This window comes from Lissotriton helveticus, chromosome 7, assembly GCF_964261635.1.
Source record: "Lissotriton helveticus chromosome 7, aLisHel1.1, whole genome shotgun sequence".
NCBI lineage: Eukaryota > Metazoa > Chordata > Amphibia > Caudata > Salamandridae > Lissotriton > Lissotriton helveticus.
In genome coordinates, this window is record NC_136068.1 from 57,692,814 (window position 1) to 57,714,693 (window position 21,880).

The 21,880-nt window shown below is 44.7% G+C and overlaps 1 protein-coding gene across 1 annotated transcript in view; it reads left to right on the forward strand.

Moving 5' to 3' along the window:
• Window positions 1-8,470, forward strand: part of LOC144768923 (uncharacterized) — a 42,763-nt gene extending 34,293 nt beyond the window's left edge. The window contains exon 4 of the mRNA XM_078652932.1: window positions 8,344-8,470. Within this exon, the coding sequence (XP_078509058.1) occupies window positions 8,344-8,470 (127 nt within the window). The remainder of the gene's footprint in view (window positions 1-8,343) is intronic.
• The last annotated feature ends 13,410 nt before the right edge of the window (window positions 8,471-21,880 follow it).

Below are 21,880 nucleotides of genomic sequence, written 5' to 3' on the forward strand. Positions count from 1 at the left end.
ACTGATGGGCACTGTACCTTGACTATGTTGACTTTTCCTTTATAATAATACCTGGTTATGTTTTCCAAATTGGTGGTGGAGTTTCTTTCACATTTGACGTATGCCACAGACTTTCAAATGGTGCAACAATTGTTCCAGACAGCCATCAGAATCAATTTACTATATTTATAAGATAATTTCTCCTCTAATCTTGACATCGCGACCCACTCTGACTTTCATGTCTTCAAATAATGGAACATTGTGCTCTTTTATTTAATTTCCTTCCCATGTGTCATCTTAGGCATTTTTTAGATAGCCTATATTGTCCAATGACTTGATCTCCTACTGTTGTGTGCTTATTTTGTATTTAGTTGTAGGACTTGCCATCGTACAATCCATGGACAGGCACTGGCCTCTATAATTAGGTGTGGTATAAAGCGTGTGTATGGTGTTTCCTGTAAATGGTTTTGATAATGCAGTTGGGTCTTGTCATCTGCAGGGTAAATCTGTGTGTTTTTGTTTTTAGTATTTACTTGGGCTGTAAGTGATGATTGGTTGGCACTCACAAGCTCTCGCATCTCATCTTGAGTGAATAATGATGTAGGTGGGATTGCATCATCAAGAGCTGCAGCATATAGGAGCTAATCAAACAGCTCATTGTCTTCTAGTTGAGTGTGATGGGTCGGTGCTGTCATGGACTGAATGAATGAATGAATGAATTCTTTATTTGTGTGCTTACTTCAAACCATTACAATAAGAAAAAAAACGCAGCATTTTAAAATGACAGAATTAGAATTTAGAAGTCTAAAATCCAAAAATCTAAAAAAAGCAAGTCTATAAACACGACATTTGTTAACATTTTTCTTTTGCAGTCTTGGATGAAAACAATAAGGTGATAAAAAGGTGGCTGGGCGGCAGCCACGCAAGTGCCTGTCTGACAGCCGCCATGCCAGTGCCTGCCAAAAGGCCTAGGGGGAAGTGTCCATCAGTTTTTCATGGGTAGAATGGACAAATTTGCCAAAGTTGGCCATATGCTTCACTGTGTCCAACGTGTAAAGTCGATGGACTGCCTCCTTTGCAGTACAAGTGCCCAGTTGAAGTAGAATGGGCTAGGCGCAGAGCCGGGCAACAGAGTAAAATATGGGCCAAAGACTCACGTTTGTATTTAGGGAGATGGCCCTCCGCAATAACTTGGTTAGGTGAAGTTTGAGGTTGTGCAGTGTGTGGGGGAGGTGATTTTGGTGTGATCTAAGAGTACCAGGTCATCAGGGTATTGCATCAGTTGGATCTTGGTGCACCCGATCCTGGGGGTGGCTAGTGTGGCTCCATTAAGGGCTTGGGCCATGTTGGCTGTGTATAAGTTGAAAAGCATCGGGGCCAGGACACAGCCTTGCTTTAGCCCCCTATCTGTGATGATTTTCTCTGTGGCAAACTTGCTCGAGAGTTTTACCCTTACCCAGGTACATGAATTCAGCGATCTGATTGCTTGTACTAAAGACGGCCTGATGTTCCAGCATGCCAACTTCTGCCAGAGGATGGTGCGATCTACCCCGTCGAAGGCTGCAGAGTAATCAATAAAGCAAGCAAAAGTGGCAGGGTTTGGTGGGCCACCGCTTGTGTTAACCATCATCTGGCTGTCACCCACACTTCTAGTAGTATATGCTTGCATATCTGAGCAATTAGCAAAGCCAAAAGGTCTGCATCGCTTTTAAAGGTCAAGACCAATTGGTGGCTGGCACCTTACTGTGTATCAACTATTAGTGGGGGTATGTACCGCATTAGTCATCCCAAGAATCAGATCCTAAATAGATAAAATCACTCTTTTTTCTGCATTCTGTGTTTTTATTTTGATAGCCAACGCATACAGTTATTGTTAAAAGCTGATTAGAAGCCTATTATGGGGATGTATGACGGTACGACGCATACCGTCACAACGCGTGCTTTAACAACGCGTCCCTTACAACGCAAGTCGTTACCACGACTTGCGTTGGGGGCGGGGATTGAGAATAGTATAATTTACTATTCTAACACCAGTCCCCGTGGACACTAGGGAAGGTGTTGGAATAGTAAATATACTATTCTTAATCCTCTAGCGCCCTCCAGCGCAAGTCATGGTTACGACTTGCGTTGTAATGGACGCGTTGTTAAAGCCTTGTGGAGTAAAATCCGCGTGGTAAAGGATGTTTCCCTATTATGGTGAGTTCATTACTGTACCGATCCAAAGCAGGCAACATCTCTGGTGACCCACACACAGGAAAATAATGTTTTTTGTGACTTCCAATGTCTAATGTCTTGATATGAATGGATTTAGTCTCATTAAAAACCTTGCCAGCCACTAGCCCCTTTACTTTTCACATCATGTCTTCAAGCTTACTCCTTAAGAAAATAAAAAATGTTTTCCTTTTTGAAACTCCATACATGTAATTAACTAGAAAATCTGCTGCATCCCCGCTAGCATACAGACCCACTGTGCACTAATGAAACAAGCGTTGGCAAAGCCAACAGGTCTCGCCAATGTTTCTTAGTCATGTGCAACATGGATGTAAGAGAACAAAGAAAGCTCTATGACACAGATAGTTTTGACCATGTCATAGCATTTTTATTTATTTTTACTTTTAACTATGATGCACTGAAGCCAGCGCTGCAGTATAATATGACGAAAAAAATTGACAAAGCCAATAGATCTTGCATAGGCTAGACCTATTGGCTTTGCCAGTGCTTGTTTCACTCCACCTATCTCTAATGGAGTTTCTCCCATAAACTCCACTCATTCTGCTGCAAGTCTAGTTTCTTTTCTGAGCCATTCCATTCCTGGGCTTTTCAGGAAAGCTGCAGGGGCGCTCTCTGCTTTTATTTGGGATACTTGAACTCCATTTTCCCTGCTGATTAAGTGAGAACTTGTTAATTCAAGGTAAGGAACTTTATTTACGTTATCAGCAGGAGCTGGCTAATAGTGTCCCGGCTCCATACTCTGACTGGGGACGTGTGGCCATGAAAGATGCCCTGTTCCATTTTATTTCTGTCAGAGGCGGTACAAGAGCCCATATCTCTGCCCTTGATGAGTGGTGCATTGACCCACTTTCTCTATATGTGAATATGTGTGCAGTGCACCTGTCTGCTTTTTTTCTATGACCTCAGTCAGGGCACCAGTCTGCTCTTGTATTTACTGCAACGGTTGCCCAATTTTGTTCTATTAGCCGTGGGCAGGACAACATGGCGAGCAGTGCGTCGATCTGCAGCAAGGGTGGAAGCAGGGACATAGACCTGCTGTCTTTATTTTTAAGCAGCTGTTCTCACCTACTTCCAGTCCCAGCCTCAAGATATAGACTCTGGGAGCAGCTTTTGATTTTTAGTAGAAGGCTGGCTGCTGGCACAGTTTTTTTTTTTTTTAAAACCTTTATTGTACAGAGAAGGCTCACAAATACGGGCCTACAACCCAGCGGGCCGGCCACCACAAATAAGGAACATATTCAACAATACAGAAACGCGTACAGAATAGCACAGCAAATCATACAGGAAATAAGGGCTAAAAGCCATATAGCAACCAGCAGGGACAGGATACGAGAAGGTTGATTTTCTAATATAGAAACGGGTATGACAGGATAACAACAGGTAGGAAGTCTCGGAGGGCCGTGGTGGGCCGCGAACAAGCCGCGGTAGAAGATACAGGATAACTCAATAATGACAAACACATATCGGTAAAGGCAGAATAGGAGTCTCGCCAGAAAAACTGTGGCAACCGCCGTTCAGCGCCCACCCACCACAACAAGAACGTATCATATCAAACAGAGTCGAAAAAGGCTTATCAAATAAAGCCCTCCGTCACACAACCCAGGGAATAAGGGAAACCCCTCCCCACGAGAGGGGGGAGGAAGGGAGGAAAAAAGGGGAGAAGGGGACAAAAGGCGAAAGGAAGAACGCCACCTCAAGCACGCGCCCCACGGCAAACGAGGCCGGAGACCACAAATCGGTATACAGAACCAGTAGTAACCGGAGCAAAATTACGTAGTGAGCCAAAGTCACAGTAAGACCAAACGGCTAGTGCATCAAAAATAACCCACCCAGGGGGACACATGCTGAGACCGCGTCCCGAAAAAGAGGACACACAAGAGCCATAGAACCAAAAAAGTAAGAAAAATGAGGGGAAAAAACCCCCAAAGAAATGACAGACCCCCCTCCCACCCCGCAAGCCCACCCTGCACCCCTGCAGAAGGCTATGGCCTACCCCCCAGCAGCGTGCCTGTCGCCCTAATCAGAACCCGAAATATAGAAGAGCTAAAGCAAGATAGAACATAAAGACAAAAAAAGGGGAAAAGAAGGAAGAAGGGAGGAAAGAACACGGGAGAGGGCCATAAAACAGAATCATAGGCTCCCACCCTCCCGTCCGAAACATCAGTGTCCACGGGAAGACAAAAGAGTCTAAGGATACAGTCCAGGAATACGACAAAAATCCGACATGGTCATACCGTACTAACCGATCATCCAACCATTACAAGACAACAGTCCACAAAGGCAAGATCGTCTCATCCCTGTCCTTGTTTTTCCAAACCTGTAGCAGTCCGCCTCACGAAGAACCAGACCACGAGGAACAGGAGGCAGAGAACAGGGAGGTCAAACTTCAATCCGCATAAGATGTTTCGTGCACAACTCGGATGATCTGGGACAGTCAGAAACCATTGTACACAATGCAGGCACAGTTCCGAAGATGATCTGAGGAAAGCCGACCCAGCGGAGTCAGCACAGGATCTACGTTCGGCCATTCGAGGAGATGAAGAACAGGAAGAACCACCAAGACCGGCCCGGACAGGACCCGGCCCAGAGACCCACAGCACAGGAGAGGACACATCACGATGGAGGGCAGCGGAACTCCGCAGATCCGCAGAGACGGCAGCCACCGGGTCCATAATTTCCAGGATAGTTCCAGCCGCACCCAGCAGCGACGTAGCCGCACACGCCAGGGGGGGCTCAAACGGCCCAGCGAAACAAGCCTCCTCCAGGTTAACAGCGGGTGCGGCCACCGGAGTACCCCAGGAGCGCAGGGCAGCGAGGATGTCGGCAAGTGTAGGAACACCTTTACAGTATCCGGCTTCTGCGCCACATCGTGGACCACCGCCGCCCATCTCGGCCCGGCTGAGATATACAGGGTCGGCCGCCATCTTGGAAGCCTGGCGGGGTCGTAGCGATCCTTGACCCCCGACCGGGCCGCAGCAAGGCAAACGGAATTCAGTCAACCACCAGCAGAGGCACGTCCAGAGCAGGAAGGGGGGCCACCAGAAGAAGGAGGATCGCCGGCCCCCCAATGCCACCGGCCCCGTTCTCCGAGTCCGGGCGGAGGCACTCAAAATGGCCGGACCGGAGAACAAAGGGGGGGACAAGCCACAGTTACGGTCAGCCCCGTCAACAGAAGGCAGCGCCTCCACCCCAGGCCGCGGGACCGCCTGATCAGGCCAGAAAGCCGCGACCGGCCTCTCTGCACAACCGCCTCGCCGGCCGAGCCCACTGCGCCATAAGGGCCGGCCACAGCGTAGCGCCCCGTCCGGGCGCCGCCGAGGAGACTCAGGCCAGTCCGCTCCGGAGGCCCCGAAGCGAGCGAAGGCACAGTTCCGGAACCATGGCACCCAGAGACAACCGGAACAGACGGTAAGTGTCTATAAATCGCCGTAGAGCCACAGCGTAGCAGAAATTGTCTTCCCGGGGCAGGATAAAAGCAGGATTTATGTTTCGAACAGGAAAGTAGACGGAGCCGAGCTAAAGCGCGGCCATCTCGGACGCGAGCTTGGCTCCTCCCCTCTGCTGGCACTGTTTACATTTTATTTTTCATAGCATAAACTTCATTTTATCTGGTCTTGACCTAATTGGAGCTCTCTCTAAAATAAATAGGAAGGGAGTTTCTTGAAAGGTGTACATACTACCCAATGTGGGCATGTTACTGGCCACCTAGGGATAAGGACAAAGGCACTATATAATGGGGATTGGATTTTGGCTGCTTGTTTTCTCTGTTTGAGTACATCAGTCAGCAAACATCTTCATGGAGTTGAACATGGGGCAGAATATCTAGGGCCCTTGGTTCACTGACAGAACATCGAGGAAAAACTATAGAGAAAAAATACTGAATAAAAAATATAGAATACAAAACTATTGACTGTGTATACTTAAAAAGGTAAGTACAAAAATATCAAATACAATATGTTTACAATAATATAGTTGTATTAAATATCGATTTTTTTATTTTTATAACTTAAAATATTAAAATAAACATATCTTAAATACTAACATTCATTTATAAAAAATAAAATATGTTTAAAAGTATATTTTAACAAATATAGCAAATAAACCCACTTTAAAAAAATGTAAACACACACCCACGTATATAGCCATTCATATATATAAAAATATAAATAAACTAGTATAATAATATTTTAATAAAAAAAGAGTAAATAATACACTATAACAAATATATGTATACATATTTAAATATATCAAAAACATAAAATATTAAAAAAAGAAAACCAATTTAATTTAAAATAAAAAGTATTACAACACATATTCTTTACAATGTAATTATAAAAAGTTTACAAACAAAAATATTGACATTTATGAATATTAATATTATAATAAATCAAAAACATAATTGTATACATTACAGCATAACATAATTATTACAAATTAAAATAAATGCATATACATTTTCCACTACATTTGAAAAAACATATTTATACTAAAGAAATATAAAAATAAGTACTCCCACCTAACACAACAAAACAATAAAAAATATTAACATCACAAAATACTACTCTAACTACAATACATATAAAATTAATTAAAATATGCATTTGAAAATACTACAATTTACTATTCCCAGTAAAATTGACACAACAATAAACACTATGGGGTCCATTAGGATGGCGGGTGGATTGCCCCCGCCAGACTGGCGGTAGCCACCGCCAGCCGGGTGCGGGCAATCCGCCCGACATCCATCGGCGAGGAATCATATCCCTACAACGGAGGCAGTGCTTACCATGCACCGCCGTCGGAATTATGATGTCTCTTTCCGCCTGCCTTTTTCATGGCGGGTAACCCGTCATGAACAAGCAGGTGGAAAGGTAGTTCGGAGGCCCGTGGCAGGCCCACTTTCCCCCTGGCCTTCCGATATGATCACTGGGGAAGGAACCTATTATGCCCCCCTATATATCTGCATGGTGCCTGCCACGTAGTGCAGGGATATATTAAGTGACCCTTTGGGCATTGCAGTGGGTGCTGCAGCCATCCAGCCAGGGTGGCGGTTGGATTGTAATGCCTCTTACGGGACCCCCAACAGCATATCAAGCGAACCCGTTTCCGATACGGTGGCGGGCACCCCCATCGTAATCAGCCCCTAAAAATTTAACAAAAAGAGTTATGTCATACACATTTAAAATATATACTAAAAACCATACCAATAATTAAATAATTATATTTTTAAAAACAATGGTTTTGCAAAGGATATTAATGGCTTCTATATTTTACAAAACTGATATTACTTACCTTCAAATTGATGTTCTTGACAACAGTATTCTTACACTGGATAATTCCATTCCACAATATATTTCACTTGATATTATGGTGTGTCGAAATTTTGGCCTCGCGTTTCAGTCTCATTACCTTATTCTTGGGTGTCTTCTGAGTATGATGATGAAGAGACTGGTTGTGCTGTAGATTCCCCCAGACCTAGGAGGAAATATGTTCAGGATCTCAAACCAATAATTCCTTATCTTTCCTCAAAACTTCAATTGCCTGTTGAGGAGTAACAACCTAGAACAAATAGCAATTGGTTATGTCAGTTCTACAAACCTCTCCTCCCAAAGGCTCTGATTACTCCAGCAGTTATGAATAATTTCAGGAGAGAATGGAAAGATCCTGACAGGGTTTTGGTACCAAGGTTTATGGAGAGACTATATCCTTTGGGCAACGTGGAAATAGAGCTCCCTCAGATTTTAGAAATAGATCCTCTCTAGCCAGGTCTCCCGGCGAAACCTTCCCTGCTTTCAGACAATGTGACGCTGTCAGACCTAGTCAACAAGAAGTTGGTGCATGTCCTTAAAAGATCTCATTTAGGTCTTTGTCACTGAGGTTCAGTATTTACTAAGTCCATACCCCCTAGCCCTTTGTTAAAGACTTCCAGGCTCTATCCTCCAAACGTCAGGAAGGTAAGCATGGGGAGGATAAAGAGTCAAACCAAGTAACTCTCTGACTTGATGCAACTTAAGAACCTCAGCATTGCATCCGCAGGGTCAGTAGCTGGGGGCACCATCTATATCTCAGGTGATGGAAAGTTGGTGCCATCCTGAAGATCTGTCTCTTAAAGATGTCTTATTCTGACAACAGACTGTTGGAAGAGGAAATAGAGGAGGCGTTGCAGAAATTGCAGAAGCACACTAAATCTTTTCACTACACACAGATGTCTGCTGAGAGTGGTAGGAAAAGATATGACAAATATAAAGAAGAGATCTAACTTTTACAACAATAATTCGAGGTTTCAACCCAGGGGTGCCCGATCGAATACCTCCTCTTGTCAATCAGGAGGAAGAGATGAACCTGAACAGAACTCCTGTTAAAGCCAAGATCCATCAGAGCACTGTTGGAGGTCATTTTATTTACATTTTCATCAGACAGCTAGGTTCTCCAAATTATTTTTAGTAAGTTACGCTATAGAAGTATCTCTTCTATGCCCATACCCTCATTTTGTGAAGAGATTTTGTCCGCTTGAGAGGGTGAAGATGAAATCTTTTTGCAACAGCTTTGCCTCATTAATTGAGAAGAGCACCAGTATTCCAGCACCATGCACATGAGAGAGGAAAGGGATGCTACGTTTGAGAATTTCTGATGGGAAGGCATCTGGGGACTACAAAGTATTAATAGAGTTCAGGTTCTCAACACCTTGAATCCCGGGGAACACTTCAAAATTTATTCCTTTCAACAGGTGATTTGTTTGTATACCAGAGGGTCTTCTTGACCAAGATAGATCCTCAGGATGTGTACCTTCACTTTCTGGTCTCTCTTTCCTACCAGAGGTGTCACTTTTTGCCATCAATAACCAAGATTGGCAATTTGAAGTTCTATGCATAGGCCTTAAGACCACCCTCAGAGATTTTACAAAAGTTATAGCTCCAGTCCTGGGAGTGATATATTCTCAAAGGATAATGATCAAGCCTTACCTGGATGATCTCTTGATCCAGGCTCCATTCCAGGGAAGAGGCTGTGGAAAATACACAGATCACAATTCAGGTGCTTCAGGGCTTGGAATTTCTTATGAACTGGGAGAATCTCATCTACTCCATGTCAAAAACTCAAATATATTGCAGCAGTATTCAAAAACAGCATCAGATTGGTCTCCTTACTCAAGGCTAGGATGTAAAAGATCCAGTGAAGTCTAGCTGAACTGTTGACCAGGTTGGAGATTCCAGTCAAACAGCAGTTACAAATCTAGGGAGACATGGTAAGCAATGCCTTTTTCCATTGGTCTCCCCAGTTTTTTCATATTTATTTTTCTGTGCAGTATGCTGAAATCAGATTACTTTCTTTCCTTTAGGCAGCAACTCTGAGGTTTGTCCCTTAAGAATGTACACATCTGGGAGACCTGGACCATTGGACATCCCAAACAGGAGGGTTACAAGGATATGATTCATGTGACCTCTATAGTTCCCGAAGATTTAGCTTGGCAGATCAATCTATCATCTCTAACCCAAGGCGTTATGTTGGCTTACCTCAATCCAGTAATTATGAAGACTGATGCCAGTGATCTGGGTTGAGGGGAAGTTATGTGCTATGAAACCACTCAAGGTCTTTGGAGTGCATTGGAGAGGATTTGATGATCAAACTGGATAGAGCTAATGGTAATATTGAGAGAGATTCAAGCTCTCATAATCTGCATAGTAGGGCCTTATAAATGAGGACAAACTGCAGGGTAACCATGTCCTACCTAAATCACCACTTTAGGACAGGCTCCTCCTCTCTAATTCAACTGACTCATCAGATTTGCCTTTGGAGCTAGAACAATTTCGTACATCTGAGGACAGTCTTTATTGGAGGAGATGGGAAATCACAGGCAGATTACCTGAGCTAAGGATTTCCATGTTACCAGGACTTCAAGTTAAGCCCTATAATTTTCCAAGAGATATCTAACAGTTGGGAGGTTTCCCATGTTGACATTGGTACGAATTAGCACACAAGAGTTTCTCTCCAGGTTTCAGGAACCTCAGGCAGTGGGGTTGGATGCTATTTCCAGCCTATGGTCAGACAGCTTTATTTAGTTTTTCCCTCAATTTCTTTAATCCCCAGGATCCCGGCAAGATTATAGAGAGAGTTGGTGGTGACTGCTATTGTCCTCCAATACTGGAAGAGTAGACTATGGTTCCCTTTGCTTCTTTATCTAGTGGTGGAACAGAAGTAGATCCTTCTGTTATCTCTCTCTCCAATAAGCAATCTTCCTCTTCCCATTGAGGCCCTACCGCCACCAGGACTGTTGGTCTGGCGATTGTGAGGGAGCGTTTACGGAGTAAGTAGTGTATCGGTCACAGTTTAGAGATCTTTGCAAGCCTCTAGGAGGGGATCAACACTAAAGCCTTTAATCATCAATGGTCTTGCTTTAATTCGTGGTGTATTTCTAGATCTGATCAATTTTGGCCTCAGCTCCTGAGATATTGCAGTCTTAGCAGGATGGCTTTGAGAATGGATTCGAGCTAGCCACCCTCAAATTGCATTGTGAAGCTATTAGATAGTTTAGAAGTCCCTGGGGCAAACTATACACTATTGAAATCATAGTTTCAAGACTAATTCAGGTAATAAACACCAGATGCACTAGCATTGATAATAGCTGTTTCCTAATAGCAATATTTTGCGAATCGCAATAAAAAAAGGCTATTCTTAATGTATGAATCTTTTATTTTTAAAATAGCTATTCCTAGTGGGTCTTAACCGCATGCGTGCGGGCGGAATTCCGCCCGTACGCTGGGTTTTTTAAAATCGCACTTTACGTGACGAGCTGGGCTCGTCATGAGCGTGCGAGGAGGCTAGGCCATGACGAGCCCAGCTCGTCATGAGCGTCGAAGGGGTTAAATCAACTTACCTCATGAATATTAATGAGGTAAGTATCAATTTGTGACCCATTGGGGATACTAGCCATCACAGAGTTGGATGCCTGCTGTGGTCAGCAGACCACCTTATCTGTGATTGCTTTTGAATAAAGTAATCGTTGAAGTGCAGCTTGTTTTCCTTAAAGGCAAATTGGATGCTTTTCAAAAGCGAATCAATCAGGCCTGTAGCTGTTATCATAGGCTTGTCACCATAACCAACTAAGGCTTCTTGTACTGAGCATAATCTATCCTACAAGGCAACCAATTGGCAAACAGTCATACAGTTACAGAGTAAACACAATTACAGATGGAAAAGCTAAATGCTATCTCTCATAAGAGGGCCTAAAGGATTATGAGAGTACAAATCTTCTATGTCCACGGTGTGTATCAAAACCTTTTCCTACTACGGTAATCTGTGAGAATCCATGTAACAAAATACCTATCTGTAGGTTATAGGTCAATAGCAACCCACCCTCAAATGCTATTGACTGCAGCATATGCTTTTCACAATCAATATTTTGGGCCCACTTCCTTTAGCATAACTTTCAATAATTAACAATCAGACATTTATCCTTTATCATTGGCTTGTTACCATAACCAAATCAAGCCCATAGTACTGAGCATAAGTTTCTCCAAGAAACCATTTGGCATACGAAGTTAAAAGTAGAAATGTATACAAAAGTACAGTTCACAAAGTATAAAAAATACTCTCGCTCCTAAAAAAGCAAGGACCAGCAAAGATTATTTTAGTGCATGTATTTTATCTGCACTAGGGTAACCTTTGAAATTCCATTTAACAAACTACCTACCTGCAAGCTTAAGCACAGAGTGATCACAACCCATCCCCAATCTTTAAGTCATGCTTTTAAAGTAAGTGGGTCAGGCCTATTGGCTGTGTCATAAAGTTTCATCATAAACAGATCAATTTCATGAAATCTGACATGAATTTCCCCATGAAATGATGACGCCTTTACCCTTTAACATTCGCTTTACACTATACCCAACATCAGCATTTTCAAGTGCACATAAACTAGCAACCATCATGCAAACAGGTATAAAATTATAAACATGTAAACTGATACAGCTTGAAAAACAACAAGGTCTAACAAGAATCATCACACTGAAAACCCCTAGGGTTTTTCAGAGTCACAGACAACGCCAAAACCATTCCCTACTATGGTAATCTATGAAATAGGATGTTCCGAAATACCTATCAATAGCCTGTGACATTATGTGATCACAACTAACTGTTAAAGGCTTATTAATTTTAACATACGCTTTTCATAATTAATAAACTAGAACAACTGTCTTTGTCATATTGTTTTATTATAATCAAACAGGACCTCTGGCATGGATCACTGAAAGAATATCGACTACCAAAATATCGACTACCCAAAATATCGAGGAAAAAATATCTACAGCAAAAATATCGAGTTTGTATGTACAAACAGGTAAGTACAAAAATATCGAGTACAAAATATCGTTTACAAAAATATAGTTGTAAAAAATATCGTATTTACTAAAAACAGTGTTAAATTAAATTAATATTAATAATTAATTACTAAAATATACTTAAAATGACTTAAATTAACTTATAATAATTAAATAATTAACGAAAGTTAAATAAATATTTTTTATTTCATATTTATTAAACATATATATATAGTAATAAAATATAATAAAATAATACCCAAAAACTGAAAACTGACCCTGAACCCTAAAAATACCCCTTTGCCCAAAAACTGAAAACTGACTCTGAACCCTAAAAATACCCCTTTACCCAAAAACTGAAAACTGACCCTGAACCCTAAAAATACCCCTTTACCCAAAAACTGAAAACTGACCCTGAACCCTAAAAATACCCCTTTACCCAAAAACTGAAAACTGACCCTGAACCCTAAAAATACCCCTTTACCCAAAAACCCAAAACTGACCCTGAACCCTAAAAATACCCCTTTACCCAAAAACCCAAAACTGACCCTGAACCCTAAAAATAAAAACAATTTATTTTACTATCTATAGTATATACTTACATATTTTCACTTTCTATATTATTTACAGTCGATATTACTGCACTTACCTTAAAAACGATATTTTGGCTGTCGATATTCTGTCCAGTCGATATTTTGTCCAAACGATATTTTTTCCTCGATATTCTGTCCAAACGATATTTTGGAGTCGATATTATGTCTGTGCACCCTCTGGCATAGGACATTTTACTTCCAGTGCACTAAACAGACATATAGCATTTCACTTTAACAACTCGGGCCTACTGTTTTCAGTAAAAACTTTTCCACAACACACCTATCAAACCCACAGTCATAAAATTGGAAAAGTATACAAAGTTACTTTTGGCTAAGCAAAATAATAGCTCTGATTAAACTGACTAACAAGGATTGTCACTAACCATATTTTCTATACCCACAGTTTTTCACTCTGTATGACCAACATCAAACAATTGCCTACTACCTTAATCTATGAAATACCATGCAACAAAATACCTATGCATAGGTTTTAATATAGAATAATACCAACCCACGTAAATGCCTATCAACGTTAACATATGTTTTTCACAATAAATATTTCAGGCCTAGTGCCTTTACCATAATTTTTCATAATAAAAAGATAAAAGCTATAGCGATGGTCACTGGCGTGCACTATAACCAACTCAGTACTGCTGTGTTGACTATAAGCTAAAAAGTTCTAATGGGAGCACACAAAATCGGTTTCTTTCAGTCCTATATGCAGGGGAACTAACATGTCAGTGGAGCCTAAGCTCCTCCCTATGCAGAGCTCTGAAGCTCTTTTTCGTTGATCACATAAGGTTAGGTGACAGTTGCACTCTCAAGCCAGACCTAAAAATCCACGTAGATTAGGGTATCCTTGGACTCGCAAACAAACAGCTGCACTCTGAAATCTATGACTGCACTCCTCATACCTGTTCTGCCACTAGAGAAAACAACACTGATTTACCTAGTTATCTACACTTTCATGGCATTGCAATGAAATATGTGTGTCCCTGGCAGGAAGGAGGATAATTAGCCATTTTTCTGGAAGCACACATTTCTGCCCAATCAAAACATGCACTCTCAGCTACCAATATATAACTGGAGCCAAAGACCCTCTTGTGGGTTTTTAGGTTGACCACCTAATGTCTCACATCAGCTGTGCTGTCAAGTTAGACCTAAAGGGGTTTCCTCTGGTGCCTGGGGTGCAACTGAAATGTCCTGCAGAGGAAGTATAATGACATAAAGGGGCTACCTCTGGCTATGCTTAAGTGTACTGAAGGGAAAGTATGAATTATAAAGTACAGTAGCTACAAGCACTCTTTCAGAGGAAGCACACAACTTAAACCCAATCAAATCATGTGCTTCTGGATCCTAACTTATGGGTGGAGTTAAAACCCCTCTCTCCTGGTGATTCTCACACACTTGTCTGGTGACCAAGAAAAGTGTAATTGACCAGCCAGGTACCCTTTCCTCGGTGCTTAAGTTTGCCATGTGTATGGAGAAGCATTGTTGAATAGTATGCCTGAAAATATTCTACTAATTCAGTTTTCTACTGCAAATGTTTGTGGATTCCAAAAAGCAGTACATCTGTAACTGTTCTTATGAGTACATTTACAGCTGTAGATTTACTAATTTTGATAAATTGAGACATTGCGTTGATGCATGTATTTCTGTGATTAGCATACATAGCAGAATGGAGCCCAAGAAAAGCTGCATTGTAAGGAAACTTTTACATTTTTGGCTGCTTCACACAACCACATGTTCACTCACACATGTGCACAGGCAAAGAACCACACATGCACACAAAGACCCACATACAAACGCACTACAAAAACAAATATTAATGATGTCACTGACCATGTCATGAGTGATGTAATATGTGAGGTGATAAACAGTGCAATGCAGGGGCTTAAGTTATAATTAGCTCAGGTAACTATAACTGCTGAATTTCACTGGTTTTGCACCAGTGAAATCGGAGCCAAACTTTAACGTTCCTGTAACCTTTGTTTTTTTCAGTAAATTTCTATGTTTTTTTAAAATTCTCTTTCCTAATTATAATGTCCCTGTAACTTTTGTATTTTTAAGTGCATTTGTAAGGTTTTTTAAATTTTATTTCCTAAAGGTAACCCGTAACCTTTGACACTGATTGTGTGAGTGAGTGCATGAGTGTCTGCATGGGTGTATGAGTTCCCCTGTAGGTTTATGAGTGGGTTTTAGAGGGTATGAATGGGGCTGTAAGCTGGCATATGAGTGTCTGAGAGTGTCTTTGAGTGGATGTATTAGTCTCTGTTAGGGGTGGGTGGTAAGCACTGCTCCATCAGTAGAGTTTTGCACCTCCATGCTCTGGCTGGAATGTGAAGTTTGGCAAAAACTCTGACAACTGTTGGCTGAGCGGAGTTTACTGGCAAGCTCACCCCTAGACTTCAACCCCAAGAGAAGTGTGCCAGGAGGTGTGTTTGCAGAGTGGTTCGGAAAGGGGGCTTGGCCTCCAATAAGGTCTGAGCGATCCCACTGTGGGGACTGACTTGGGACTGACTTGTGGCACCAATAGGGGTTGCAGCCAAGGGGACTTTAGCCCTCAACAAGTAGTGCAATAAGAGGTGCATTTGCAGAGTGGTTGAGAATTGGGGCGGGGCCTCTGACGAGGTCTGAACAATCCTGCTCTGGGGGCTTACTTGTGGCAACAATAGGAGCTCTTGGCCCCCAGTGACCATCAGCAGGCAAGGTGACATCATCCCCCAACCAATATTGCACCAGAAAGCACATTTGCAGAGTGGTTGAGAAAGTGGGTGGGCCTCCTATGAGGTCTGAGCAGTCCCGCTGTGGGGGACATAATTGTGGCAACAATAGGGGTTCTTAGTCCCCAAAAACCCTCAGCAGCCAAGGGGACTTAATCTTCAAAGCAGTAGTGCACCAGGAGGTGCATTTGCTTAGGTGGTGAGAAAGTTGGCGAGGCATCTGATGAGGTTTGAGCAACCCCGCTGTGGGGGGCTTACTTGAGGAAACTATAGGTATGCCTGGCCCCCAATGACCCTCAGCATCCAAGGGGACTTCATCCCCTAACGAGTAGTGTGCCAGGAGGTACATTAGCAAAGTGTTTGTGAAAGGGGTGGGGTCTCCTACGAGGTCTGAGTAATCCAGCTGTGTGGTCCTTACAAGAATAAGGGTTCTTAGCCCCCAAAGACCCGTAGCAGCCAAGAGGACTGCATCTCCCAACCATTAGTGCTCCTGAAGGCTCATTTTCAGAGTGGTTGACAAAGTGGGTGAGGCCCACAACAAGGTCTGAGAAATCCCCCTGTGGGGGACTTACTTGTGGCAAAATAGGGGGTTTTGGCCCCCAACGATCCTCAGCAGCCAAGGGCACTTTTATTCGCCCAACCAGTAGTGCACCTGGAGGCGCATTTGCTGAGTGGTTGAAAAACGATTTTGGGCCTCTGACAAGGTCTGAGCAATCCCGCTGTGAGGGACTTACTTGTGGACAAAATAGGGGTTCTTGGCCCCCAACGACCCTCAGCAGCAAAGGGGACTTCACCCCCTAACCAGTAGTGCATCAAAGTGCATTTGCAGAGTGGTTAAGAAAGGGGGTGAGGCCTGCGACAAGGTCAGATAAATCCCACTGTGGATGACTTACTTGTGGCAAAAATAGGGGTTCTTGGACCCCAACGACCCCGAGCAGCCAAGGGGATTTCATCCCCTAACCAGTAGTGCATCGGGAGGTGCATTTACAGAGTGGTTGAGAAAGGGGGCGGGCCTCCGATAAGGGCAGACCAATCCTGCTGTTGGGAGTTTAGTTATGGAAACAATAGGTGCTCTTGACCCCCAACGACTCTCAGCAGCCAAGGGGACTTCATCCCCCAACCAGTAGGGCACCAGTGGGCATATTTGCAGAGTGGTTGAGAAAGTGGACGGGCCTCCAATGAGGTCTCAGCAATCTTCGCTGTGGGGTACTTATTTGTGGCAACAAGAGGGGTTCTTGGCCCCCAACAACCCTCAGCAGTCAATGGGACTTCATCCTCCAACCAGTAGTGCACCTGGAAGCGCATTTGCAGAGAGGGTGAGAAAGGGGGTGAGGCCTCCCGTGAGGTTTGAGCAACCCTGCTGTGGGGGACTTACTTGTGGCAACTATAGGGATTCCTGCCCCCAACGACCCTCAGCAGCCAAGGGGACTTTATCCCCAACGAGTAATGCACCTGGAGGCGCATTTGCTGAGTGTTTAAGAAAGGGGTCGGGCCTCCTATTAGTTCTCAGCAATCCCGCCGAGGGGGCCGTACTTGTTGCAAAAAAAGAGCCATAGTAGTCAAGGTGATTTCATCACCCAACCAGTAGTGCTCCACGAGAATATTTTGCAGAGTGGTTGAGAAAGGGGATGGGGCCCGACAAAGTCTGAGAAATCCCACTGTGGGGAACTTTACTTGTGACAAAAATAGGGTTTTGTGGTCCCCCAATGATCCTCAACAGCCAAGGGGACTTTATCCCCCAACCAGTAGTGCATCCGGAGCCACATATGCAGAGTGTTTAAAAAACGATGTGGGGCCACTGACGGGGTCTGAGCAATCCTTCTGTGGGGGACTTGCTTGTGGCAACAATAGGGGTTCTTGGCCCCTAACAACCCTCGGCAGCCAAGGGGACTTCATTCACAAACCAGATGTGCACCAGGAGGCACAGTTTCAGAGTGATTAAGAAGAGGGGCAGGGCCTCCTACAAGTTCTAAGAAATGCCTCTCTAGGGGACTTGCTTCTGGCTAAATTAGGAGTTCTTGGCCCCAGTGACCATCAGCAGCCAAGGGGACTTCATCCCCCGTCCAGTAATGCGCCAGCAGGCACATTTGCACAGTGGCTGAGAAAGAGAGTGGGGTCTACAATGACATCTTGGAAGTCCCACTGTGGGGGACTTACTTCTGGCAACTATAGGGGTTCTTGGCCCCCAACGGTCCATAGCAGCAAAGAGGATTTCATCCCACAACCAGTGGTGCACCAGGAGGCCATTTGCAACCTAGTTGAGAAAAGGTTCATGGCCTCTGATGAGGTCTGAGCAATCCGGCTGTGGGGGACTTGCTTGTGACAAAAATAAGGGTTCTTGACCTCCCAAAGACCCTCAGCAGCCAAGGAGACTTCATCCCTCAAGCAGTAGTGTCTCAGAAGGCACACTTGCAGAGTGGTTGAGAAAAGGGGCGAGACCTCCGACAAGGTCTGAGCTGTCTCACTGTGGGGGACTTACTTATGGAACTAATAGGGGTTATTGGCCCCCAGCAGCCAAGGGGACTTCATCCCCCAACCAGTAGTGCACAGGGAGGCGAATTTGCAAAGTGGTTCAGAAAGGGGGCTGGACCTCCAAAGAAGTCTCAGAAATCCCACTGTGGGGCACTTACTTGCAGCAACAATAGGGGTTTCATGGCCCCCAACAACCCTCAGCAGCCAAGGGGACTACATCCCCCAACCAGTAGTGCGCCAAGAGGCCAGTTTCCAGAGTGGTGGAAAAAGGAGGTGGGGCCTCTGATGAGCTGCATCAGGATTCGCAGTTCAACAGGGGACAGGATTACACTGAGCACAGCGGGGGATCTGTGGTTTCCCGCACGTTGAGAAAAAGATGTTATAAGTCAATTTATTGGCCTTTATGGGCCCCTCTGGGATGCCTTCGACACACCCACAGGGTTAGGGTTCCTATACCCAGATCCCTTTCTTCAAGTGCTTTTCCTATGGAAACTAGAGCTGTTAGGAAGAAGAACCTCTGTGCTGCTAAAGAACTCCCACTCTGCTGGACTGTTGTTTTGATGGACTCCTGCCTTGCTGTGTTGTCCTGCTGCCTGCTGTTCCCATGCCTGGGGGAGAAGGACTGGACCTGCATCACTTGAACGCAGAGTGAATTCAAGGGCTAGTTGGCTGGCCACCTGATCTCAAGTCTCAGGGTCATAAAAGCCTTCCATTAACCTGCTTCTGCACCTAGACTCTGCCATCAGTGAATCTGCCCTGCCAAATTGTTCCACCCCAATCCTGGACCCTGGAAAATTAGTCTTAAGGTGCTTGCTGCAGGAAACCCCATGCATCCTCTATCGAACCAGTGCATCAACACGCTGCATGGATCAAAACTGATGCACTACCCCATTGCATGAATCCAAACTGGCTCATCGCTCCTGTTGCATCAGAACTGGCAATCTCTCCTGTTGCGTGTACAGAGCCAGCTCATCTACCTCACTCTGTAGATCGTCCCAACGCATCACCTTCAGAACCACCACTATACAAAGTCACTGCATTTGTCAACAGCATACTCGTGGGCAACAGCGCATCTCCACATCACAGCTCTTCTCTCAGCAGAGTCGACCAGTCACTGCTGCTGCATGGATCAGGAGCGACGCGGAAGTTGAGGAGTTCCATGGATGGGGTGATGGGTTCATTTGTGGTGTGCATTGGATACATTCCTTGAGAATGAATGATGCCAATCCCTCCACCAGGCTTGTTGATGCAGCTGTGATGGGTGATCTTGTATCCTTCGGGTATTGAGGTGGCAATGTCAGGGGCAGATGTGGGGTTGAGCCAGGTCTCAGTGAAGAACAGGAAGTCGGGTGTGAAGGTGGAGATGAGGTCCCCAAACCTCAGTAGTGTGTTTGCATAGTGAGCGTGTGGTGAGAAGGACGCATTTGAATTGGTCTTTTTGTTCAGATGGTATCTGAATAATATTAATAATAAGGGTAGCTTGTAGAGCGCTTGGTTACGCCAAAGCGTGTCCCCGCGCTGCAACTGAAGAACTCTATGCGAGGTGGAGACCAGTGATCCTTTATCTGGAGAACAGGTGTGTTTTTAGGTTCTTGCGGAAGCTGGATTCGGATGGATCCAGACGGAGATGGAGAGGGAGGGAATTCCAGCTTTTCGCTGCCAGATAACGGAAGGAGCGTCCGCCCATCCGGGCTCTTTTGACCCTGGGAACCTGAAGTAGGCCCTCATATGAGGAGCGCAGCTCGCGTGCAGGTGTATACCTTGTCACTAAGTTCTGGAGTGGAATAGGAGATTTCTTAGCCAGGATGCGGTGGCATGTACAGAGGGCTTTGAATTCCACTCTGCTTTTTACTGGCAACCAGTGGAGGGTTTTGAGAGCGGCTTTGGTGTCTGATCGTTTAGGGATTTTTAGGATGAGACGGGCAGCCGCGTTCTGTATTACCTGAAGGCGATTCATGGCTTTACAGGTGGTACCCATGTAGAGTAGGTTGCCGTAGTCTAGGCGTGATGTCACAAGGGCGTGTACCAGTGTTTTCCGTGCTGACATAGGAAGGAGGTCAAGGACCTTCCTTATGGTTTTTAGGACACCAAAACAGACGCCTGCAACACGGTCTATTTGGGGTCCAAAAGATAGGTCAGTGTCGAGCCATACGCCAAGGTTTTTTACTCCCTGGCGGGGTATGGGAGCTTCATCCAGACAAGGAGGCCACCACGCCGATGACCAAACAGATGGGTTCCCCCCCACGACGAGCACCTCGGTCTTGTTGCCGTTTAACTTAAGGCAGTTGGTGGACATCCAGGCTGCAAGTTCTTGCATGCAGTTCCTGAAACTGTCCATCGCAAGACCGGGTGCACGCGATAGGGAGATAGCCAGCTGGGTGTCATCGGCGTATGACACAATGCTCAATCCGTTACTCACGACAATTGAAGCCACTGGAGAGACATAGAGATTAAACAGGGTTGGGCTCAGGGACGAACCCTGGGGGACGCCCTGTCCCAAACCCATGTCTCTCGAGTAGTGGTCGCCCTGGCGAACCTGGAAGCTTCTCCCTGTCAGGAAGGATTGTAACCATTGGAGTGCAGCTTCGGATATACCTCCGTTGTTCAGACACTGTAGCAAGTTGTCATGCGCCACAGTGTCGAACGCTGCACTCAGGTCCAATAGGATGAGGGCCATGGTGTGTCCCTCATCTACCCCCTGACGTAGGGTCTCAACTGCAGTAAGCAGTGCGGACTCTGTAGAGTGGCGGGGGCGGAATCCAAATTGGGTGTCGTGCAATAAGGCAGCCTTTTCCACGAAGTCCATTAGTTGTTTATTGACCGTCTTTTCAGCCACCTTGGCTAGATATGGCAGGAGTGAAATTGGGCGGAGATTGTCAAGTTTCTCAAAACTGATGGTCGGTTTCTTCCTGAGGGGCAGAACAACCGCCTTTTTCCAATCCCTAGGTACTGTCTTGGTGCTAAAAGATACATCGAGTACATATCTAATGTATGGTTCTAGTACCCTTAGACTATCCGTCAGGCGTTTGGGTGTGGTTGGGTCCCGCGGAGAGCCCAACTTCACCGACCTACAGATTTTTAGAAGATCTTCCGTGGGAGGGGTAGTAAAGTTGGTAAGTCTTGGTTTAGCTCCCCACTCCCTTGGGCTTTCAACAAAGTCTGCCCCGGTTTTGGACTGCGTAGGGAATGTTGAGTAGATTTTAGTTATTTTATCTGAGAAAAAATCTGCGATTTTATCACACAATTCTGGTGAGCAGTCATCGGGGGCAGTAGCTGGGTTGCCGCTTGAAAGAGTTTTGTAGAGTGAAAACAGCTCTTTCGTCGAGTTACCAGCCTCACTGATCCTAGTCATAAAGTATGCTGTTTTCGTTTTTCTGATTAGTCCATGGTAGGTTTGTCTCTCGGTTAGATAATTCTTTCTGGTTTCTTCAGAGAGAGTCTTGCGCCATTCTCTTTCAATTCTTTTCAGTGCGGTTTTCTGAACTCTTAGTTCAGTGTTGAACCACGGGGCAGTTTTGTTTATGCGTCCCCCAGATTTGGTTTTTAGCAAAGGGGCTGTGCAGTCTAGTGC